Here is a 19,019-nt window from a genome sequence, read left to right on the forward strand (position 1 = left end):
CGAGCACCTGTTCTACGGTTGCACCTCCGTTCGAAATCACGTAAGGCTTCACCCTTTCAGAAAAGGTTGTAATCGCTGATATGCCATTGGAATACAGGATCAGTTCTGAGTCACAGAAGTCACTCTGAACTTTTTCAAAGTGTAGGTGGGTATTAACATTTCATTTTCTATCCAAAAATTGACTTATGGTGACATTTTCAAACTTTCGGGGAAAGAACGAAGGAACAAATTCAAACGAGCTTGTTAGATGTGTACTGTCCCGTTTTGTACCGCCACGCACACCTTTACTTCATCCTTCCTGCTTATCAGCCATTGCCCCAAGCGATTTATCCTGACCGCATCAATGCACCTTTATCTTTTCGCATCTACAGCTGTGGATATCATTACCGCTCTACCAATGTCCGGACACCTGTCCGATGGCGGCGACGCCTCCGGTTCCGGCCAGCGACGCTGGTCGCCGGCCCCGCTCCGCCGCCGCCCGCCCGTTAGCTCCTCCGCGGGCGGCGGCGGCGCGGCCGTCAGCTGGCGCGGCCGTGACGTCACCGGCGGCCGAGTGACGTCACGGGCGGCTGTCGGCCGCACCCGCGGCGGCGGCGGCGGGCGCGCCAGTGTTGCAGCAAAGCGAGCGAGCGTGGCGAGCGCGCCGGCGGCGCCCGACACGTCAGCGGCCCCGCGCGCCGCGACCGGACAGTGCACGAGCGGCGGCCGACGGCGCGCCATGCGGTAGACGGAGACGTGCGCATCGGCCCCCCGCCGCCGCAGCCAGCGCAGATCGCAGGTATGGCCGTCGCCGGCGGCGCCGCCCGTCGCGCTGGCGAAACGGCCGGCGCCGGCCGCCTTCCTTTGTCAGGTGCCGCCCGCCGGCCGGCTGGCCACGCGCGGCGAGAGGGCGTGCGGCGCCCGCAGCCGGGCCGGTGCCCTCCCCGCCGGCTGCGAGGGCACCGGATGTCTGACCGATGGCCGGACAATGGCCCAGGCAGACAATGCCGGTGCGGTCGAGCCTCACGGCCCGTCAAAGCCTCGACATATGCCGGTGGCGTGTCACGGCAGCGGTCTGTTGTATCGGGCTGCGGGCCGCCGGCGGATTACCGATGGCTCTGGTGTTTGAGGGTCAGCAGGCCGCGCGGCGCTCGTGCCCCAGGTGGGGGCCTAAATCCCGCTAAACAGCCCCGCCTCTTCGGGCACGTGTGGCGCCCCATGGGCGGAGGCTCTCGAGGGTTAATCGGCCGGGGCTTCAACCCTCCCGCTGGAGGACGATGACCCGGCCTGGAGACAGCTGTTCTCGGACCGTGCTCAGCATGCTTTGCCGCAGCGCCCCCCACGTTGAGTTTGTGTCCTGGTGATTAACGTTAGGCCTACTTTGTGCCGTGGTGATGAACGTTAGGCTTAGTTCGTGTCCTGGTGATGAACGTTAGGCTTAGTTTGTGTCGTGGTGAGGAACGTCAGGCTTGAAATCAGGGCAGAAAATTGAGCAAATCCTGCTTAACACATGTATGCAGTCTGTATGGGAAGCCACGTTCATTGTGTCTTCTAGTACATGTCATGCCTGGTTAAAGGGAGCGTTCCACCTTTGTATGGAGCTCTGAACTGAAATAGCAATCTTAAGATCATTCGGTGCAGTTCACAGCCCCGCCCTTTCTGGGACCTAAGTCGCTCTGTAGATCCCGATCTGTGCTACACGCCCGCGAAGAGGTGCAGACTTCTCCGGGGAGACTATTTCAAGGTCACCCAGGCATCCATGACACCATAATGATGTCATTTTAATCCTTTTATTACATTAATGATGCGGCTTTCAAGGCTAACAGAAATATAATGGTAGAATCATTCATATATGACGTCCATGAGCACGATTTCCAGACATAACGGCCATCAATTGGCTCTCAATCTTTGTTATGCTAGGTACGATGACATAATCGAACAGTGACGTATTGAGAAGTATATCTACTAAGCAGAGAAATTATGCTGTCTAGACCAGTTTTTCTACTAAAATGTACACCCATAGCTATTAAGGAGGGTATTTAAGCGGACCTGATGCCCGCTTTAATATATTCCAATATGTAACATTCCTTTACCAGTGATTTTGCCGCGACTCGTAACATGGACAGTGTGTTAGCGTTGATTCTGAACTGTGCTGGATGGTGTTAAGCAGGGATTTATTTCAGCAGGTTGGGACGCGTAACAGATGGAAATGTGCTGACACATCAGCAATGTCATGTGCTGCGTCAGTGAAGAAGAGCTCGCTTTCGGATTTTCTTGCTTCGGACGAACTTCGTTGAGTGATGCTTGAAGATTTGTTCGGACGAGACCAGGTTTTGTATTGGGCTTCGTTTGGAACCCTGGCAGCCATCATGAGCAATTTCAAGGCTGTGGGATCAATGGGTGGGCGAAAATGGGGCAATAGTTCGGTCACGTCGCTCACCCAGACTTATTCGTACGCGTGGAACCTGAGCCCGGGCCGTGCAGGCGCTCGGGAGGGGCTGCCGCAGGGCTGGCTCATGGCTGCCGCAGGGCTGGCTCGTGGCTGCCGCAGGGCTGGCTCACGGCTGACGCGCGGCTGGCTCATGGCTTACGGGTACAACATACTCCCGGTGGGAAAAGAAGCGGTCAGGGTGCGGAAGAAGCGGTGAATGGGACGAGGGGGGGGGGGATTGAGAGCCAGATCAGGTCGTCAGCGGTCAGGCCAGGAAGTGCCTTTCCCCGATAGCCTTCAGGCAGCAATATTCAAGTTGCGTTCGGTCACGCAATGCTTGTACAAAATGGATGAACACTCAGCAGTTTTGAAAGTGAGCGTAAACAAGGCGGGACTATCAGCGCAGCCTTTGGTTTTAGAGTTCGTACACAAAACATTTCGATCTCGCCGATATCATCGTCACAGGCTGGCCACGCGGTGCTTTTGACTCCACCGTGTCGCACGCTCGGCACCATATTTTCGTGGGTTAAGCCGCGATAACGAGTTCGTTCCGCAGTTTCACAGCCAACGGCGGTCCATGCGGTTCTGAGGTAAAGTCGCCGCTGCTTAAGAAAAGAACGGCACGCCGCTGGCTTTCATTCGGAAACTGGTCTTTCTGGTCACCGGTACGATACGCGCACAATCGCCGCCATCTGACCGAAAGTGACCGGGTCCAGTCACTCAAGGTCGCCACCGCGCGGCCGCCGGCCGGCGCCGGCGCCGTGCGGGCCTCGCGAGTCGCCGGCACCACACCGGCCGGCGCCGGCTGTGATTGGTGTCAGTCGGATCTGGCGGGGCGGGCGGAGTGCCGGTCAGCGGCACCGGGACTCTCTCCGGCGCCCGGCATAACGATGGCGCTTCGCCGCGCGCGCCTCACCCGTGCCAAGAATTTGGCGTGATAACTGCTTTCGACGGCCGACTGGCCGACCGGCTGGCCGGCCGACGGAGTATTGAGGTCAGCCACACACGTGCGCTGGCGCGAGAAGAGAGAGGAGCGAGGAAGGCAAAAGAGGGGGGGGGGGGCAAAGGAGGGTCGGCAGATGGCACTCGAACATGTCACTATTGTCACAGCACGCGGCTAGGAACACAGCCCCGCCCACGCCTCGTAGCGACACTTCCTGGTGGAGGCGTGCCGAACACAAACACCGCCGGCGCCGGCAGGACAACGACGTCCCGACGCGACCAAACAGCCAGCAGACAGACATCGAGACACGGCCGCCAAATGTGCGGAAGCCGAGACCCCGCAGCGGCCGGCATGCGGCGCTCCCTAGCGACGGACGCGGCGGCGGCGGCGCCGGGGCGAATGAGCACGCGGCCCACATCGGCCGGGCGGCGCTGCATTCCACCCGGACGCGAGCGGCGCCGCCCGAGGAGCGCCGGCCACGGCCGCACGCGCCGAACGACGCCAATGAGGGGCCGATCGTGGCCGCTAGGGTGTGGCGGGCTGACGAGTGGCGCTGTCTGCCCGCAGAGTGCGTGGGCTGGATCCTGGATGCAAGCGACGTCGTGGGTATCCTGCATTCAGATGTCAAATGCACGGCTGTGGGGAGCGCATATCGTGAGGTCAAAATCGACACACAAGCTTCTTTGTTTTTTTTATTTTAGACAACTTCGTGAATTATTTAATGATTTATTTAAGCACTGGCAGGACATCGCTTCAAGCGGTCTGTGTTTTTACTGACTGATTGGCCCCGCGTCATAATTGCTCTGTTTGTTTCCGTCGCCGGCGCGGTGTAATGGATGGCTTCTCTGACCTCAGGATGAGCTCGGACTTTGAGCGCGTTCGGCGGGCCTGCCTGCGCCTGGGAGAGCTATGGCAGGACCCCGACTTCCCGGCCGTCCAGGCCTCGGTCTTCTACCACCAGACTCCACCCTTCCAGTTCGTGTGGAAACGACCTGCGGTGAGTGTGGCCACAGGAGCGACGTGGCGGTGAGTTCGATCGGGCTATGGAGGTTCATGACATGAAAATACACCGTATATACAATACCCTTTAACAGATTTCGAGCATAAGCAAGTTTTGAAAAGAAACCATCTTGTTTATGTATTTAATTTTGTTGTTTTGAATCGAACAAAGATCCATGCCGAGCACGTGTTCCGGCCATCTCGACCTCAGCTCGGTTGTAAACTTGAGATCACGGGTTACGCTTATCCAACAGTCATGAATCAAGCCATAACTGTCGCGCTCATGCGTCTTGGCCGAGCCAGACCGAGTGGCGCCTTACGGGTGCCACCCGGTATCTGGTCCTAGTGCGGCCCGGACAAACTCTCGCGACCCAGGTCGCTGTGGTCAGCCGCCGGTGAGGGCCGCGGGCGGGCCGACGTGAGGGGATCAGTGGAGCCGCGGCTTTCTCCTCTCCTCACAACTCTGCGTATGGAGCTGCGGGGATGAGACTTTCCCCAGTGCTGTTGCGCGGCAGGAAGAGGTCTCCAAACGGCCGACACAATGTAACCATTCGTGACTGTCTTTAAAGGGAATGATCGCATTGGATTAAAACGGTTGAGGTCAACTTGACCAAGCTGGTTGAGGTTGGGGTTGAGTTTTGGTCACGTGCCCCGTTGTCCCCCCTCCCCTTAAAGCGTTCCCGTTTTCTTCAACGACAGCCGCCTGTTGATAAATCAGGTAGATGAAAATGTGACCCTGGAAGGACGCAAAATAGAGACTCCTTAAAAAATTTACTTCTGGGCAGCATGCAAGTTCCTAATAACGACCGCTGGTTTGTCTTTCCTACCGCAGGCACTCATTACTGCTGCTGACGAGCTCGTCCTCCTACCGCACGCGGTGCTCCCTATCTATGCGTCGTCACAGTCACTGAGCTGTGTTTCTGTGCGGCATTGCAGTTAGCAGTTGTGGAGTTTGGGCGTGCCTGTACAGTGGGTCAGTCAGGCGCCTGCGATCGTGCACGACTTCAATAACTTTTTGCGTAATGATGTGTGGTTGACCTTCCACCTGCATGGTGGGGGACGTGCGGGCGTGACCGCCGTTAGCAGCACGCCTCCCATTCTTTACGCTTGAGCTACCCTAGACATTGTAGCTTGTGCCGCTCGCTGATCGGGTGCATCGCTTGGATGGATTTCTTGTAACTTTACTGTAACCAAAAGCTGTCTGTGCGTGCAGCTCATACTGTCCTGTCCAGCTTATTAAATTGGCTTATGTGTTATGTTATAGCCTATTTAGACCGGCTAGCTTGATGTCAGTGATATAACAGTTTGTCACTCGGGAGTATTGTCTCTTAGAATGGAGGTGTATAAACTCCTCTTAGTGGCAGTCATGGCCTATGCTTTCGTTGAGCATGTTACTATGCACAAATTTGCATAATTGTCAAAGAACTAGCCGGTTTTTACAACCTCATCTATACTACATTAGGCAGAATGTAAAGACAGTCTGTGCTGCAGAGGAATTATGGAATTTCTTGCCGACTCCCAGACCTTCTCATCTGATCACCATCGGATGCGGTCACACAACTGGTTCGGAGTTATTGAGCAGTGGATACTGACTTAATCGAGCGATAACTGACCATATCTGGAATGCGCTTTGGGTTCTGTAGGTAGGAATTTCCGTGCTCGCAATGCATTCCGGTAAGGACTGTGGCCGCAGACGCACGGCCCCCTGAATACGGATAGAACATAACCGGTGCATGGCGGCATTCGTGCCCTGTGGAAGCGTTATAACACGCCTCATCTGACCAACTGCTCAGCCAATGTGTGTGGCGGGCAGTTGTACGTTGTTCCATTGTGCATTGTCTGTCTGAGCCAGAGCCGCCCGGAGCCGCGCTCTTGTTTACGCGTCTGGCAGCGATTGAGCACAACACGACAGCGTGATGCACTGGCACATAATTTTGAAGCACGTCCTCTGACTTTGTATCATGTGTTAGTTGAGCCGGAAATCCGAAGCTTTTGGTTTCCATAGTACGATGCTCGTTAAAGAACAACAAACGATAACTGGCGCCGGATTGCTTTGGTGCATGTCTAATGAAAGTTAGTCGTGCTGCTGTTGGGCATAGGACTTCTCATGCGCCCATTCGCACACCCTTGACATCAGAACTCAGCGACGGCCGGCCAGCACCGTGGCATCGTTCTCTGTAGACTCCGTTATCCAGTGACGTCATAGCCAGTAGGCGACCGCAGCTGGCGTGCCAGCTGTTGGGCATGGCCCAGTAGTGGATGTGATAGTCCCAGTGATCGTTATCAAACCCATCACAATCGCACCACCTGTCGAAGACGCCTCAGCGTCACTCGACGCCGGCTAAGTGTTGTCTGCCCCAGTCCACCACCGGTTTGGGGTGAAAAGATAAGTAAAGCAAACTAAGCACATTCGCCACAAACGTGTTGCATTATGTTTTAGATTATTCTTGTTGTTCTTTTAGAGATCTTGACCTCCAACTGGTGGCCAAACCAAACATCAGGAGGGCTTCTGTTGCTGCCCAAGTTCCCCAAGATGCCCAAAGCTTCACCCATGTTTGGTGGTGATTTCCAGCGCAGGCCCGCGGCCCGCGGCTGGGCCGCACGCCTCGCCGCCGTAGCGCCGCGCACGCCAGCGCTCACTTCGTGCATGGCGGCCGCTGTCACTCCGTGCAACCGTCTGGCGCATTGTCTGACAGCGCCGCCGGGACACGGCGCCATCGACGGCATACCGACGCTGGGGCCAACCGCCGTCTGGCAGAACTCGGGCGTGGTCTGCAGCGGGTGCGGGGGGAGGGGGCTGCAGCGTGCCGCTACTGCAGTCAGGAGACTCGCGGGTGGAATAGGACGAAACGAAGCGAGGTTTCTGCGCAGAGTTGACATGCCGCGCGTCCAGGTTTGAGAGAAGGCGCCGCGGAGCTTGGGCACGGTACCGACGTGCCGAGCCTCGAGCCTCGAGCCTCGAGCCTCGAGCTGTGCGGGGAGCTCGACCGCCCGCGCGTCCTTGGCACTGAGCGCCGCCTGTGACTTCGCAGGAGCTGACTCCAGAGCCGCTGTTCATTCGAGACTCAGTGCTGGATTTCGACGCTCTTCCTGGAAAGCTGGGTGAGTGGGCCGGCGGCTTAATAGCTTCGGTGGCAGGCGCGCGTCCAGGTTTTCAATCAGGCAGCTTAACTACTGCAAGTGCCCATGGAAGCGTGAAAAAGCTAGAGTGCATGCGGATAACGAGATGTGTCGGGGGGGGGGGGGGGGGGGGCTGAATAAGAATTGGTCGGCCTGACATGACCGGTGCGGCTGAGCGAGCTCCTGGTCCGGCGCCTCCTGAGCGACGCGGTCGAGCCGGGGGCCCGGTCCGGCCGTCCGGGTTAGTGGCACGTGCGGCGGAACAGGACGGTCGGAGCTCTGCGGCCACCACCTCGTCCCAAGCCGCCGATGCCGCTCTTGCGAGTCGCCGCGCTCGCCTGGCTTATCGCTTTCTCCAGATGCATATCTGTTTGAGTAAGTCGTCGGCGGGGTCAGGTGTGGCAGCCGGCCGGTTTAGAGGGAGGGAAAACCGTGTCCTTTCGTCGCGGTCCCGCCTGTCTTCCTGCCAAAGTGATAGCTAGAGTAGACATGGGCTGCAATGGCTGTGTTTTGAGAGCCATGTGTGTGTGTGTTGGTGAAGACTCTCAAACGCGGTGGGCTGAAACTATATGAACAGCGCACCACAACGAACGATGAAGCGACGACTGCGATCACCGTTTCATCATTCATTATGGTGCGCAGCTCATTAAGTTTTAGCCACCGCGTTTGAGAGTTCTCGCAAACTTCTTTCTGACCAACTCCGCTTTTTCTGGCTTTAAATTTGACCACCTAGGCTAGCGAGCCCAAGTCGAAAAGAAAGGCCCTAATGGCCACTGGTTCGGGAGATGCACCACGAGTGTTATGACTACATTAGCCCGACTGCCGTCCCCTTCCGTGTTTCCTGTTGGGATTGACCCTGCGACCTCCGTTGCAGGGGATCGCTGGTTCATATCGTGCATAGGGTGTCTGCAGATGACGCGAGGCCTCTTCTACCGTGTGGTTCCGGCAGACCAGGCTTTCGGAGGCGACGTCTATGCTGGCATCTTTAGGTACGGGACGTCACTTCACATTGCCTGTCCGATGCATCTCAGCGAGATCGCTTGACGGTCAAACGTAGAAAAGGCTGGATTTTGCGTGCCGCAAAGACAGAAGTCCTTGTAAGATGGTGCAGTGGTCTTAGTGAGCAGGTCGAAGGGTTTCGCTTCGGTTGTAGATATGTGAACAGCAAATGATGTAGCACATCCTATCGTGACCTGCACAATGTCCTGGGAAACGCCGCTAGCCGGTCACTGACGGCCGGACGCAGCTTTTCATATGGCTGGAAACACGATAGGTGCAAATGGTTTCTCTGTACCATTTACCCACGTTTTTATCTTCTTTGACAGAAGGTTGAGTGAGGTCGCTAAGGTGGATACCGCTGAATAACCCACCTGTCCAGACGCGAGCCCATTCATAATCTAAATCGCTTCCTCACTTCTCAGGTTCCGCATATTTTGGAACGGCGAATGGGTAGAGGTGCTGGTCGACGACCGGCTGCCCACGGTCAACGGCAAGCTGGCGTTCACCTCGTCCCAGAGCCAGCAAGTGTTCTGGATGTCCCTGCTGGAGAAGGCTTGCGCCAAGTGAGTCCCCCCCCCCCCGACCAGCGTTCTGCCGCGGGCGCATGTGTCATCAAGCTGTTTGTGACGGAGAACTCTGCCAGCTAGCTAAAATAATATTTGATGACTTGTAGTCACAGTCATGGTGAGCTGTTAATGCTGTCGCGGGTGAGTACCTGGGAGGTGTTGATTCTTCACCTCCCCATCTGCTAAAAAAGTCAGAAGTGTGATTCTTTTGCGAACGGCAGGACTGGGCTGAAGCCGTTGGAGGCGGAATATTAACGTTCTCACCCCACCTGGCAACAATTCCAGCTCTTTCATTCTGCCATGGTTATTTTGCGATGCGTTAGAGTAAAAACCTGCCGAAATGCCTCCTATCCATTCTTAGTACCAGTGTCTAGCGCTCTAAGAAGTTTAGGTCCGCGCTCGCGCCCAAATCGCCCCGGCCACCGTCGCAACTCTGCTCGCGGAGGGCACTCCGTGAGCCCAGCCCTGTCACGTGATCGCGTCGTGCCGGCAGACTGCATGGCTCGTACGAGGCGCTCAAGTACGGCAGCACGCTGGACGGCCTGGCGGACATGACTGGTGGCATCACCGAGACGCTGAGCATCCGGGAGGACGCCACGGGTGCGGCGCACACCATCGGCCGCCTGCTGCAGCAAACCTCCATCATCACGGCCACCGTACAGACCGGCTCTCAGGTACGGTACACCGTGCAGACCGGCACTCAGGTACGGTACACCGCACAGACGGCCACTCAGGTGCGGTGCGACGCACAGACAGGCACTCAGGTACAATACACCGAACAAACGGGCACTCAGGTACGGTGCACTGCATATACGGCCACTCAGGCATGATGTAGTGTACGTAGCGGTGTTCCCGTGTGTGATGCACTGTATGCACGTGAGGTCCGGTGTTACGCAGTGCATTGTGCATCATCGGCCGCCTGCCGTGCCAAACCTTTAACACCGTGGCAACAGTGCACACCGGCACGCCATAGGGACACTGCGCAAATTAGGGTCCAGCCATTATGCTCTTACAGATGAGATTGCAGGCACGTTCACTTCGTGCTGTCTTCAGACACAACACACCGCACACCCCACTCAGGCACTTATATTGCTCAGACAGGCATTCACACGATTCAAAGAACAGAAGGACACTCGCACTGCACCGGCACTCATGCGTCACTGCACTGCCACTCAAAGGTCATTGCACCGACACTCACACTTCACTGCACCGACACTCATACGCCACTGCACCGACATTCATAGTCACTGCACCGACGCTCAAACATCACTGTACTGCCTCTCATATGTCACTGCAGCGACACTGAAACGTCACTGCACGGACGAGCATTCAGGTAAGCGTTAAGGTCATGGACCTCCCTTAGACATCTTCCCCAACAGTACTTATTACAAAAGGTGTGCAGAAAGCTCCCACTTTCTAGAACTCGGGTCGTGTGACTTGTACACGAGTGTATATTAGCTAACATTGCGTACGGACATGGCCATCGCAGTCCTAAGCATCGATATGTAACCAAACGCATTCATTCATGACTGGTGTTGCACGCGTAACAGCTGTTTCTCCACTGAGGTCCGGCTGGTGTGGACGGCGTGGCTCCATTGGCAGAGTGCCAATGCGCTTATTGTCGTGAGCCGAGGCGTGGGTTCGAAACTCGCCGCCGGCCTGGTGTTTGTCGTCCCCGCGGCAGTCGGCGGGAACGATTGTGAAGCCAGGAGTCATTACAGTCTTATGGTCGTCATGTAACGTGTTTGCGATAAAACCACTATCCGACGAAAACATCAGCAGTTATTGGTACGTTCGTAATATGTTTCATGAGGCCTTGGTTGGTGTACTCTGTTATGTCCTCATGTGTGATCTGTGCTTCCGTCTTCCCCAGACGCCGAAGAATGGTAGTCCAGAAAAGCTCGCTAACGGCATATTGCTGGGCACCAATTACCGGGTGCTGGACATAGAACGGGTACGTTCCCGTACGCTTCTTAAACTCATGACCGATTATTTTGCCTGATTTTCTACAGTGCAGCCTAACAATATACATTAAAATGGCCATTAACGCATAGTTAAGACCATTTACTAAAACATATAACTTAAGACGAAATTCCCTTGAGACTATTGGGTATCAAAGTTTGCCGTTTTTCAATTTTTTTTATTTATCTTATCATGCTCTCTAATCTTACCAATTTTTATGTGAAATGAGCAGGCGTGGTAACCAGGTAGGAGAGGGGAGGCGGGAGAGGGGATGGGGCGAGCAGCGATGGTCCCTTTTTTCGGTAAATCCCAGCATTTTCCCTCCAATTTGTGAGAGAAACTTGACACTGACCCTAGAACATTGCGTAATAAACATTCCTTTAAGAAGCGCTCTGTCCGCGGCGACCTTCTGCAAGTATGCGTGCCCGCCGGCCGCGCCTCGGCCGTTGACCACTGACCCGCGGCGCCTCAGGTGACCCAGTTCAGCGGCGAGCCGACCCAGCTGGTGCGCCTGCGCTCGTCGCTGGGCCACAATGGCGAGTACGTGGGCCGCTGGGCCCGCGGCTCGCTCGAGTGGGACGAGGTCAGCGCGCTGGAGCGGGAGCGACTCGGCCCGCACACGCTCTCCGACGGCGAGTTCTGGTGAGAGAGCCGGCGGCCGTGAGATGTCTCGAGCGGGCTGAGGTCGAGTTTTTGTGAGCGAGCCGGCGGCGTGAGATGTCTCGAGCGGGCTGAGGTCGAGTTCTGGTGAGCGAGCCGGCGGTCGTGAGTTGTCTCGAGCGGGCCGAGGTCGAGTTCTGGCGAGTGGGCCGGTGGTGATGGGTTGTCCCGGACCGGCTGGGTTCGAGTTCTGGTGAGTGGACCAGCGGCCGTGAGATGTCTCGGGCGGGCTGGGGTCGAGTTGCGGCGAGTGGGCCGGTGGTGATGGGCTGTCCAGGACTGGCCAGGGTCCGGGACAACCCCAGGGGCTCCCCTGGTGGCGAGTATGGCTACCAGTACTTGAGCGCGTTCACACCATGGTGTGTGATGAGGGCAGCGTGGGCCATGTCAAGGTGGCGGATTGTTCAGCTCAGCCTGGGCCACGTTGCCGTGGAAAGTTGTGACTCGTCAATTGGGTCACAGTGACGTAGGGACAGGGGACAGGGGACAGGGGCAGCGACTTCCGAACTCCGAGAACATTGAGCGCTAGTCCTTGGAAGTAGATGTGCATGGACGCAAGGCAAACGATACACTTTGTCATTATTTCACGTTTTGCAGGCTATCTTGCATCTTAATTGCTGATATAAGGAGTGCTACTTCCGTACGACTTAAACATGCGATCGCCTTACTAAAACTCGCCAAGTTTACCCCAGACTGACCACGTTTCAAAAATCTCCACCGTCGCGGCCATCTGGTGCATCACCATCACGTTCCACCGCAGGATGCCGTACTCGGACTTCGTGAAGACGCTGACGCACCTGGAGGTGGTGCACCTGGACCAGGACACCGCCAGGGACGAGCCGACGCTGCGCGCCCGCGTGCCCTGGCAGGTCAAGGTGTACCAGGGCTCCTGGAGACGCGGCGTCACCGCCGGCGGCTGCAGGAACAACGCAGGTAACGCCACTCGTCTGCCGCGGCACGGACGGGAGGCGGCGTCAGCTCTTCGCACGTGTTGGCTTGCTTTCGTGGTGTGCAGAAGCGGTGGTATTACTCCTACGGTGCTGTGGCAACCTGTTGAGTGTTGTTGAGTGAAGCGATGCATTTGGATCGGACAGAGCGTTCATGGCTCTAAAGTTAGACAGTGTGCCCATGGCTCTTAAGTTAGACAATAAGCCCATGGCTCCTAAGTCGAACAGTCGAACAGTGTGCGCATGGCTCTTAAAAATTTTGCCAGAGCTATGCCACAGTCGTTTGACCGCGCCTTAACTGGCGATCAAAATATGTGGCAACACGAATCGTATACGCTATTTGAGTGGATATCTCTTATTCTGGTGTGCCACTAGATATCAGGGACGTGCATTGATCCTATAAGTAAGACAAACAACAGGCAAATTTTACCGATTGGTCAAAATTTCCACTGGCAAGCGAACGGATCAGGCTAAACGGAGTCAGGCTGGCCACTGATCGAGCCAGATCTACAGAATGAATGCTAGTGACTAACCCCGAAACTAGCCTCAAAAGAATCTGACGGATCGATATCCCTCTTCGCCCCATCTCATTTACAAACGTTTGACCTTGCCGGTGCGTCCTCAAAATCTCAGCTGTGGTCCTTACGGTGGCTCCTGTAGTTCAACAGTGGATTTTACCTGCCAATTAAACACTTTCACCCTTAATTACACATAGCAGTAAAGTTAACCTGTTTGCGTTTATGTTAACGAACCTGCAGGTACTTGGGCTCACGACTGGTGCGTAGCTTATATTATAAATGGAAATGATCGGCTGTCAACAAATCTGGCCTTGCTTGACGTCACTGTTATCATGCTGTATGTGGATGGGGATAGTGAATGACTGTCCCCTGCTCGCCGCAATGTCCTCTGCGTACTACCACTTACATGGAAAATCGTAAAATACGACAACATGATATCGCGATGCGCATATTATACGATTTCTTTCCTCGCTCCCCATCCCCCCAAAGGTAAGGTTACGTTCTGCCTTCGTCCCCGCACTCTTTCTTGTTTCGACTGCATTATTTACTGCGTATATGCTGATCGCGCCAGCCTTGATCAACACCAGTAGCGTCGCGGCAAATGACGCTGATTGAAACACGGTAACCGGAAAAGGGCTCGTACCAAGACCCGAACCGGCGACCTTGCGATTGTTAACAAAGTCAGCTTCTCGTCATCTGCGACTCCCCGCTGCTCCAGATACGTTCCACATCAACCCGCGGCTGCACCTGGTGCTGACGGAGCCGGAGGAGGTGGTGGTGTCGCTGACCCAGCACACCGTGACCGAGCCTCGCGTCGTCGGCTTCACTGTCTACCCCATCGCCAACGGCAGCGTCGACGCCATCGACAACTCCTTCTTCAAGAAGAACAAAAGCCTGGTCAACTCGCAGTACACCAACGGACGACAGGTGAGTGTTGGGCGATGTCTCACTTCATGCAATACGGCATTGGTTGATATGTGACGCGGCATGTGGTTGATGCATTCCGCGGTGTGGTTGCCAACACATTGAGCTCAACTTTTCAAATTCAGCGGGTTGTTGACGCGCCGTAACACGTCCCTTTTGCAAGTACACGCGTCCACACAGTTCAGCAGATATAAAACGGCTAACGACACGTCCTTTGTGCTGGCGCTTTACCTTTGTTTTACTTTGTAAAACGCTTTACCAACACGTCTCTTGTGCTGGCGACACCGGACCACTCTGCTAGAGCCCTCAGTGCCGGTGGTCCGCTAACTTGCCTCGCATGCTGCGCCAGGTGTCGCACCGGTGTCCGCTGGAGCCGGGCGGCTTCATCATCGTGCCGACGACGTTCGAGCCGTGCCAGGAGGCACAGTTCACGCTGCGCGTCTTCTCACTGAACGCGGTGAAGCTGCGCTACATCGACACCACGCCAGCCGTGCTGCGCAACCCCATCCTCAAGGTACGCCACAGGGAGCCGCCGTCTGTGCTGTGCAACCCCATCATCGAGGTACGCCGTCAGAGGGCGCTGCCTGCGCTGCACAACCCCATCCTCAAGGTACGCCGCCGGAGCTCGCTGCCTGCGCTGTGCATACCCATCCTCAATGTACGCCGCAGGGAGCCACCGCCTGTGCTGTGCAGCCCCATCCTCAAGGTACGCCACAGGGAGCCACCGCCTGTGCTGTGCAACCCTATCCTCAAGGTACGCCGCCAGAGGGCGCTGCCTGCGCAGCACAAACCCATCCTCAAGGTACGCCGCCAGAGGGCGCTGCCTGCGCTGCACAACCCTATCCTCAGGGTGCACCGCCGGAGCTCGCTGCCTGCACCGTGGCGTGTACCGAGTGCAGCTGCGGACGTCCGATAGTGCGGTAATGTGGCTGTAAGTGCTGGTGTCCGATGTGTGTGTGTGTGCACGCGTGTACTAGTGTTGGTGATAATAGACGACTGTGTTGGGATATCAGAAGCATTTTTGGAATGATAAGGTCAGATGACTGGATGCTGACGAAGCCCAGTTGGGGACTGGATTAATTTTTACTTCTGCTGGGTTGGCAGCTCGTCATAGCTAACTTGACACATGTTGAGTGATAAACCATGGCATCAGAATGCCAGTGCTGCCCACCTATGCCATGGTGGTTACGGACCTGCTCGTACTTTGTTTGAGACCGGTTTTGTCCGCACGCGTTTTCTGTCTTTTGCTTTGGGTGGGGGCGGGCACAGGCTATGAAAACACGTGTGCGTCATAAAGATATCCTTCAGACCCAGTCAGACGTGCTATTTTTCTTCTGCGTATCGCGTTATTTCACACTGCGATGTTATTTTGCTTCATTTTTCCAGGCCCCTTCGAGTGTCGATGGCAAGGGCTTCAACCAGTATGAGGCCGTCTTCCTACAGCTAGCCGACGAGCACAAGACTGTCAACGCCTTTGAGCTGCAGGAGCTGCTGGAGGCTTGTCTACCGAATGGTGAGGTTAATCCTTGTTCAACGAGGCTAGGGAATCATAACAGGCCTCATGATGTCTTTGGGAATAGCTCTTAGAATACTAAACGGTTGGTGCTGACAGTTGCATTTCACGCCTACGAAAAATTGAAGACCCATCTTGCATAAGCTACAAATGAATGGCGAACAGGTAATAATAGACCTCATCTTTTGTAGACCAGGAACGATAACTTGACCAGGACCAGGAACCTGACGTGTCACGTTTACCGCACGACCTGCTTTCTAAATGCCATGTTGGTATTCATTTCCCGTGCTCACGCGATCTGACGACGCGATTTCATAAAACATACTTGGTTCAGGTATCTGGGGTCAATACAGGTGCATGGCCGAGATATATAAGTAGGTACATAAAAATATTGAACCTTTCATCAGATACTTTGGCACTCATTATAGCGCATAAGCCGAAGCTTGATTCAGTTTTATTGCTATTTGTGGTCGTTTGCTCCGTCGTCGCATCACGCTTGGATAACGTGTTGATGAGCCTGCACACAGGGCTCTGCCCAGATGACCTGGCTTACCACATCACAAGTCGCACCCAGCGATGGGCGGCTATCGGTGGGCTGGGATGTCTAGTGTTAAAAGCTGCACGACAACATGCTCCACGCTCTCATAACAAGCATAGTCTTGAAGGTGCCACAGAGGTCTCCATTCACTACCGTTATCCAGATAACCTGGTTCTGCTCACCAAAGGTCACACCTACACTGATGTTTCTTGATTATGCAGTGTTGCAAGAGCTTTCCGATGCTTGTTCCACTCGACTCAACACTTAGTGTTTGGCTTTTGAGATAGCGAGGTCTTCAGAGGTATCTGATGAAGGTCATAAATACGTGCACTAGTGAGGGTTACGAACATTTGACACCGGGAGTGAGGGGAAAATAGCGGTGGCGCACAGAACGGTACGGAAAGAGCTGGCTTGGTGCGCAGTTGATGCACGCTTCGGAACGCCTTTGCAATGGTCCTTTAACATGGGGACTTCATTGTGAATTGCCTTCGAACCAAAACATCCAAGACACCTTGGTAAAAGGGTATTGGTAATTTTGGGCGTTGGTAAAATTTACGTTGGTTTATCTTAAACGGGGAAGCCTCCGATGTGCACCACTACGCGGACGTGTTAAGCAATGCAATCTTGATACTCCGTCAAAGTTGCATGACGTGGATGAACCTTTGCTTTGAGACCGCTAACCTCAGATATCGTGCTGGGTAGCAGAGCAGCAATAGTTCGTGCGCGATTTCCACCCATCTCATATGCCAAGGTACATCGTTGTTCGGGTTTAACGCATCCAACATGACCCATCTCTCCATCTATCCATCCATCTCTCCCATCTCTCGTCTCGAATCCGTATCTCGCAGCGTGGGCGAGGAGCGGAGGTTTTCACTGGCTCTGCTAACAGGCATTGCTTCCAATCTAGGGATATGGGTGTGAGGGGAGGCGACAAATATCGTGCGCAGCGGTGCAGAGGCCCAGCAAGGCGGGAGCCGCACCCTCTGACACGTCCTTCCGCTTCAGACTACATCAAGAGCTGCGCCACGATCGGCGTTTGTCGCCAGATCATCTTCGCCATGGACGTCACCATGTTCGGCCGACTCAGCTTCAACGACTTCAAGGATCTCATGTGCAGTCTGAAGCTCTGGCAGGGCGTGTTCAAGAACCACACGAAGGAGAAGACGGGCGTGCTCAAGGCTGAGCGGTGAGAGGCGACATCATGACCCGCCGCCGCTCGGTGTCTTTGTTCGATAACACTGGATACCTGTTCATCATCAGGTTCTCATGACGTTGATGGTGCCCCGCAGATATCGTGCCAAATGTGTAGTCGAAATTACGACGTCAGCGATTTAGCCGCCAGTAACTTCTATGGCTGTAAAGATACACCGGGGCGAAAGGTGTGGAGAGAGCAGCGTACTTGTCCGCACTCGCCGACGTGCTCAGCTGAACGGTCACGAGTTATTTAATATCGCTGTGGGTTAGGTGTGGCTAAGCTAAGAGAGCAATCACCACACAACCGTCCAGCGTAGGGTTCAAACCTGACTCGAGGACAGAGTTTTATCCCCCCCCCCCAGAAATCGGTGCGAGAGCTTCCGATTCTAGATGGCATTAGCCGTTGAATGCGTGGTTAAACCCCACTAACCACAGTTAATGCCGCTGCCATATTATGGCGCTCTTATAAAAGTGCGCTGCCTGACTTACAAATTCTGCATCCTCCGAGCCAATTCTCCGTTGGCTCACCGGCCGCCTGCAGCATCTCGACCCCCAACGTCCCGAAGTGCCCCCCCCCCCTCCCAGCATTGTCTCAACTGTGTCGCTTCCAGCGACTGCAGCAAGGTCGGCGACGTGACGTTAGCGCCGCCGCCGTAACGTCACTGGCACCGTCACCAGGTTCCGGGACGCGCTGGCCGAAGTCGGCTTCCAGCTGAGCACGGACGTGATGACGGTGCTGACGCAGCGGTACCGGCGCAAGGACGGCACCCTGCGCTTCGGCGACTTCGTGGGCGCCGTCCTCCAGCTGTGCGTGGCGTTCGAGGTGTTCGACAAGAAGGACCCGCAGCAGAGCGGCATCGTCAAGCTGAACATCTCCGAGGTGAGGGCCCTGCGCCGCGCGGGGAGCGGCGGAGCGGGGCTTGCGGGAGGTCGGAGCGGTGTGGACGAGTCCCGGTTATTTGCTGGGCTGTGACTTGTCACCGGCCCCGCGTGAGCTGCTAAAGTGCACGGCTACATAATGCAGTGCCTGCCGTAAAACATGCAAGCGGATGATGATGGTTGGATGCCGAAGCAAACGCCGACACATTGCTTCAGAATCTGTTTACTACATTAAGGCCTCGTCGAGGCGTACAGGAGCCTCCCACGTTCAGTGTCCATGCTTGTATTATACTCCCTAGTAACCAATGCTTCCGAGAATGTGCCGGCTCCCGCTAATTAACTGTCCATTCCTTTCCAGTGGTTGAAAGGTGCTCTTTCCTGCTGAACGTGCCGGCGGTTCCCGAAGGAAACGCGACCTGCTGAAGCCGTGTACATAGTTCACCTGTGTAGGATAGAACTGCGACATCCCTGTACTGACATTATTTTAATAAAAAGAGAGCATGAAACCAGTTTTTTTCTGACCATCCTCGTCACACCAGTGCTGTGCTGCATGCCGTTAGTAAATTGCGAAGATCAATTAATGCGACCCGCGCCTGATTTGGCGAAACACCTATTAGCTTAGGACAAAAGGTTGTGATAAAATGTAAGCCTACATAGTTTCATTTCGTGGCTGATTTATATTGAGAAGGGTTTTCGATGTCGCGCCAGTAATTTCTGCACTGCGCGCTGTGCCGGCTCAGCTAGCGACAGCTGACTGACTGCTTTTCATCAGCGCATCTCTTTCACCTAGAACAATCGTTCACTCTCTTCACTCTCACCGTTGTGTTTCGCCGGCAGCCGCCAGCGC

The 19,019-nt window shown here is 55.3% G+C and overlaps 1 protein-coding gene across 1 annotated transcript; it reads left to right on the forward strand.

Moving 5' to 3' along the window:
• The first annotated feature begins 663 nt into the window (after positions 1-663).
• Positions 664-18,678, forward strand: LOC119090646 (calpain-C). Its single transcript, XM_037213492.1, has 15 exons — positions 664-778; positions 4,209-4,350; positions 7,385-7,454; positions 8,347-8,461; positions 8,894-9,034; positions 9,531-9,711; positions 10,911-10,991; positions 11,472-11,641; positions 12,420-12,592; positions 13,843-14,051; positions 14,398-14,562; positions 15,435-15,561; positions 17,105-17,285; positions 17,972-18,173; positions 18,531-18,678. The coding sequence occupies exons 2-15, from the start codon at positions 4,210-4,212 to the stop codon at positions 18,555-18,557; spliced, it is 1,983 nt and encodes a 660-aa protein (XP_037069387.1). The 5' UTR covers positions 664-778; position 4,209; the 3' UTR covers positions 18,558-18,678.
• The last annotated feature ends 341 nt before the right edge of the window (positions 18,679-19,019 follow it).

This window comes from Pollicipes pollicipes, unplaced genomic scaffold (assembly GCF_011947565.3).
Source record: "Pollicipes pollicipes isolate AB1234 unplaced genomic scaffold, Ppol_2.1 Scaffold_3087;HRSCAF=3621_pilon_pilon_pilon, whole genome shotgun sequence".
NCBI classification, from domain to species: domain Eukaryota; kingdom Metazoa; phylum Arthropoda; class Thecostraca; order Pollicipedomorpha; family Pollicipedidae; genus Pollicipes; species Pollicipes pollicipes.

Coding starts and splice junctions, on each gene's coding strand:
- LOC119090646 (XM_037213492.1), top strand. CDS start 4,210: ATGAGCTCGGACTTTGAGCGCGTTCGGCGGGCCTGCCTGCGCCTGGGA. Junction 7,455..8,346: donor CGCTCTTCCTGGAAAGCTGG/GTGAGTGGGCCG, acceptor CCTCCGTTGCAG/GGGATCGCTGGTTCATATCG. Junction 14,052..14,397: donor AGTACACCAACGGACGACAG/GTGAGTGTTGGG, acceptor ATGCTGCGCCAG/GTGTCGCACCGGTGTCCGCT.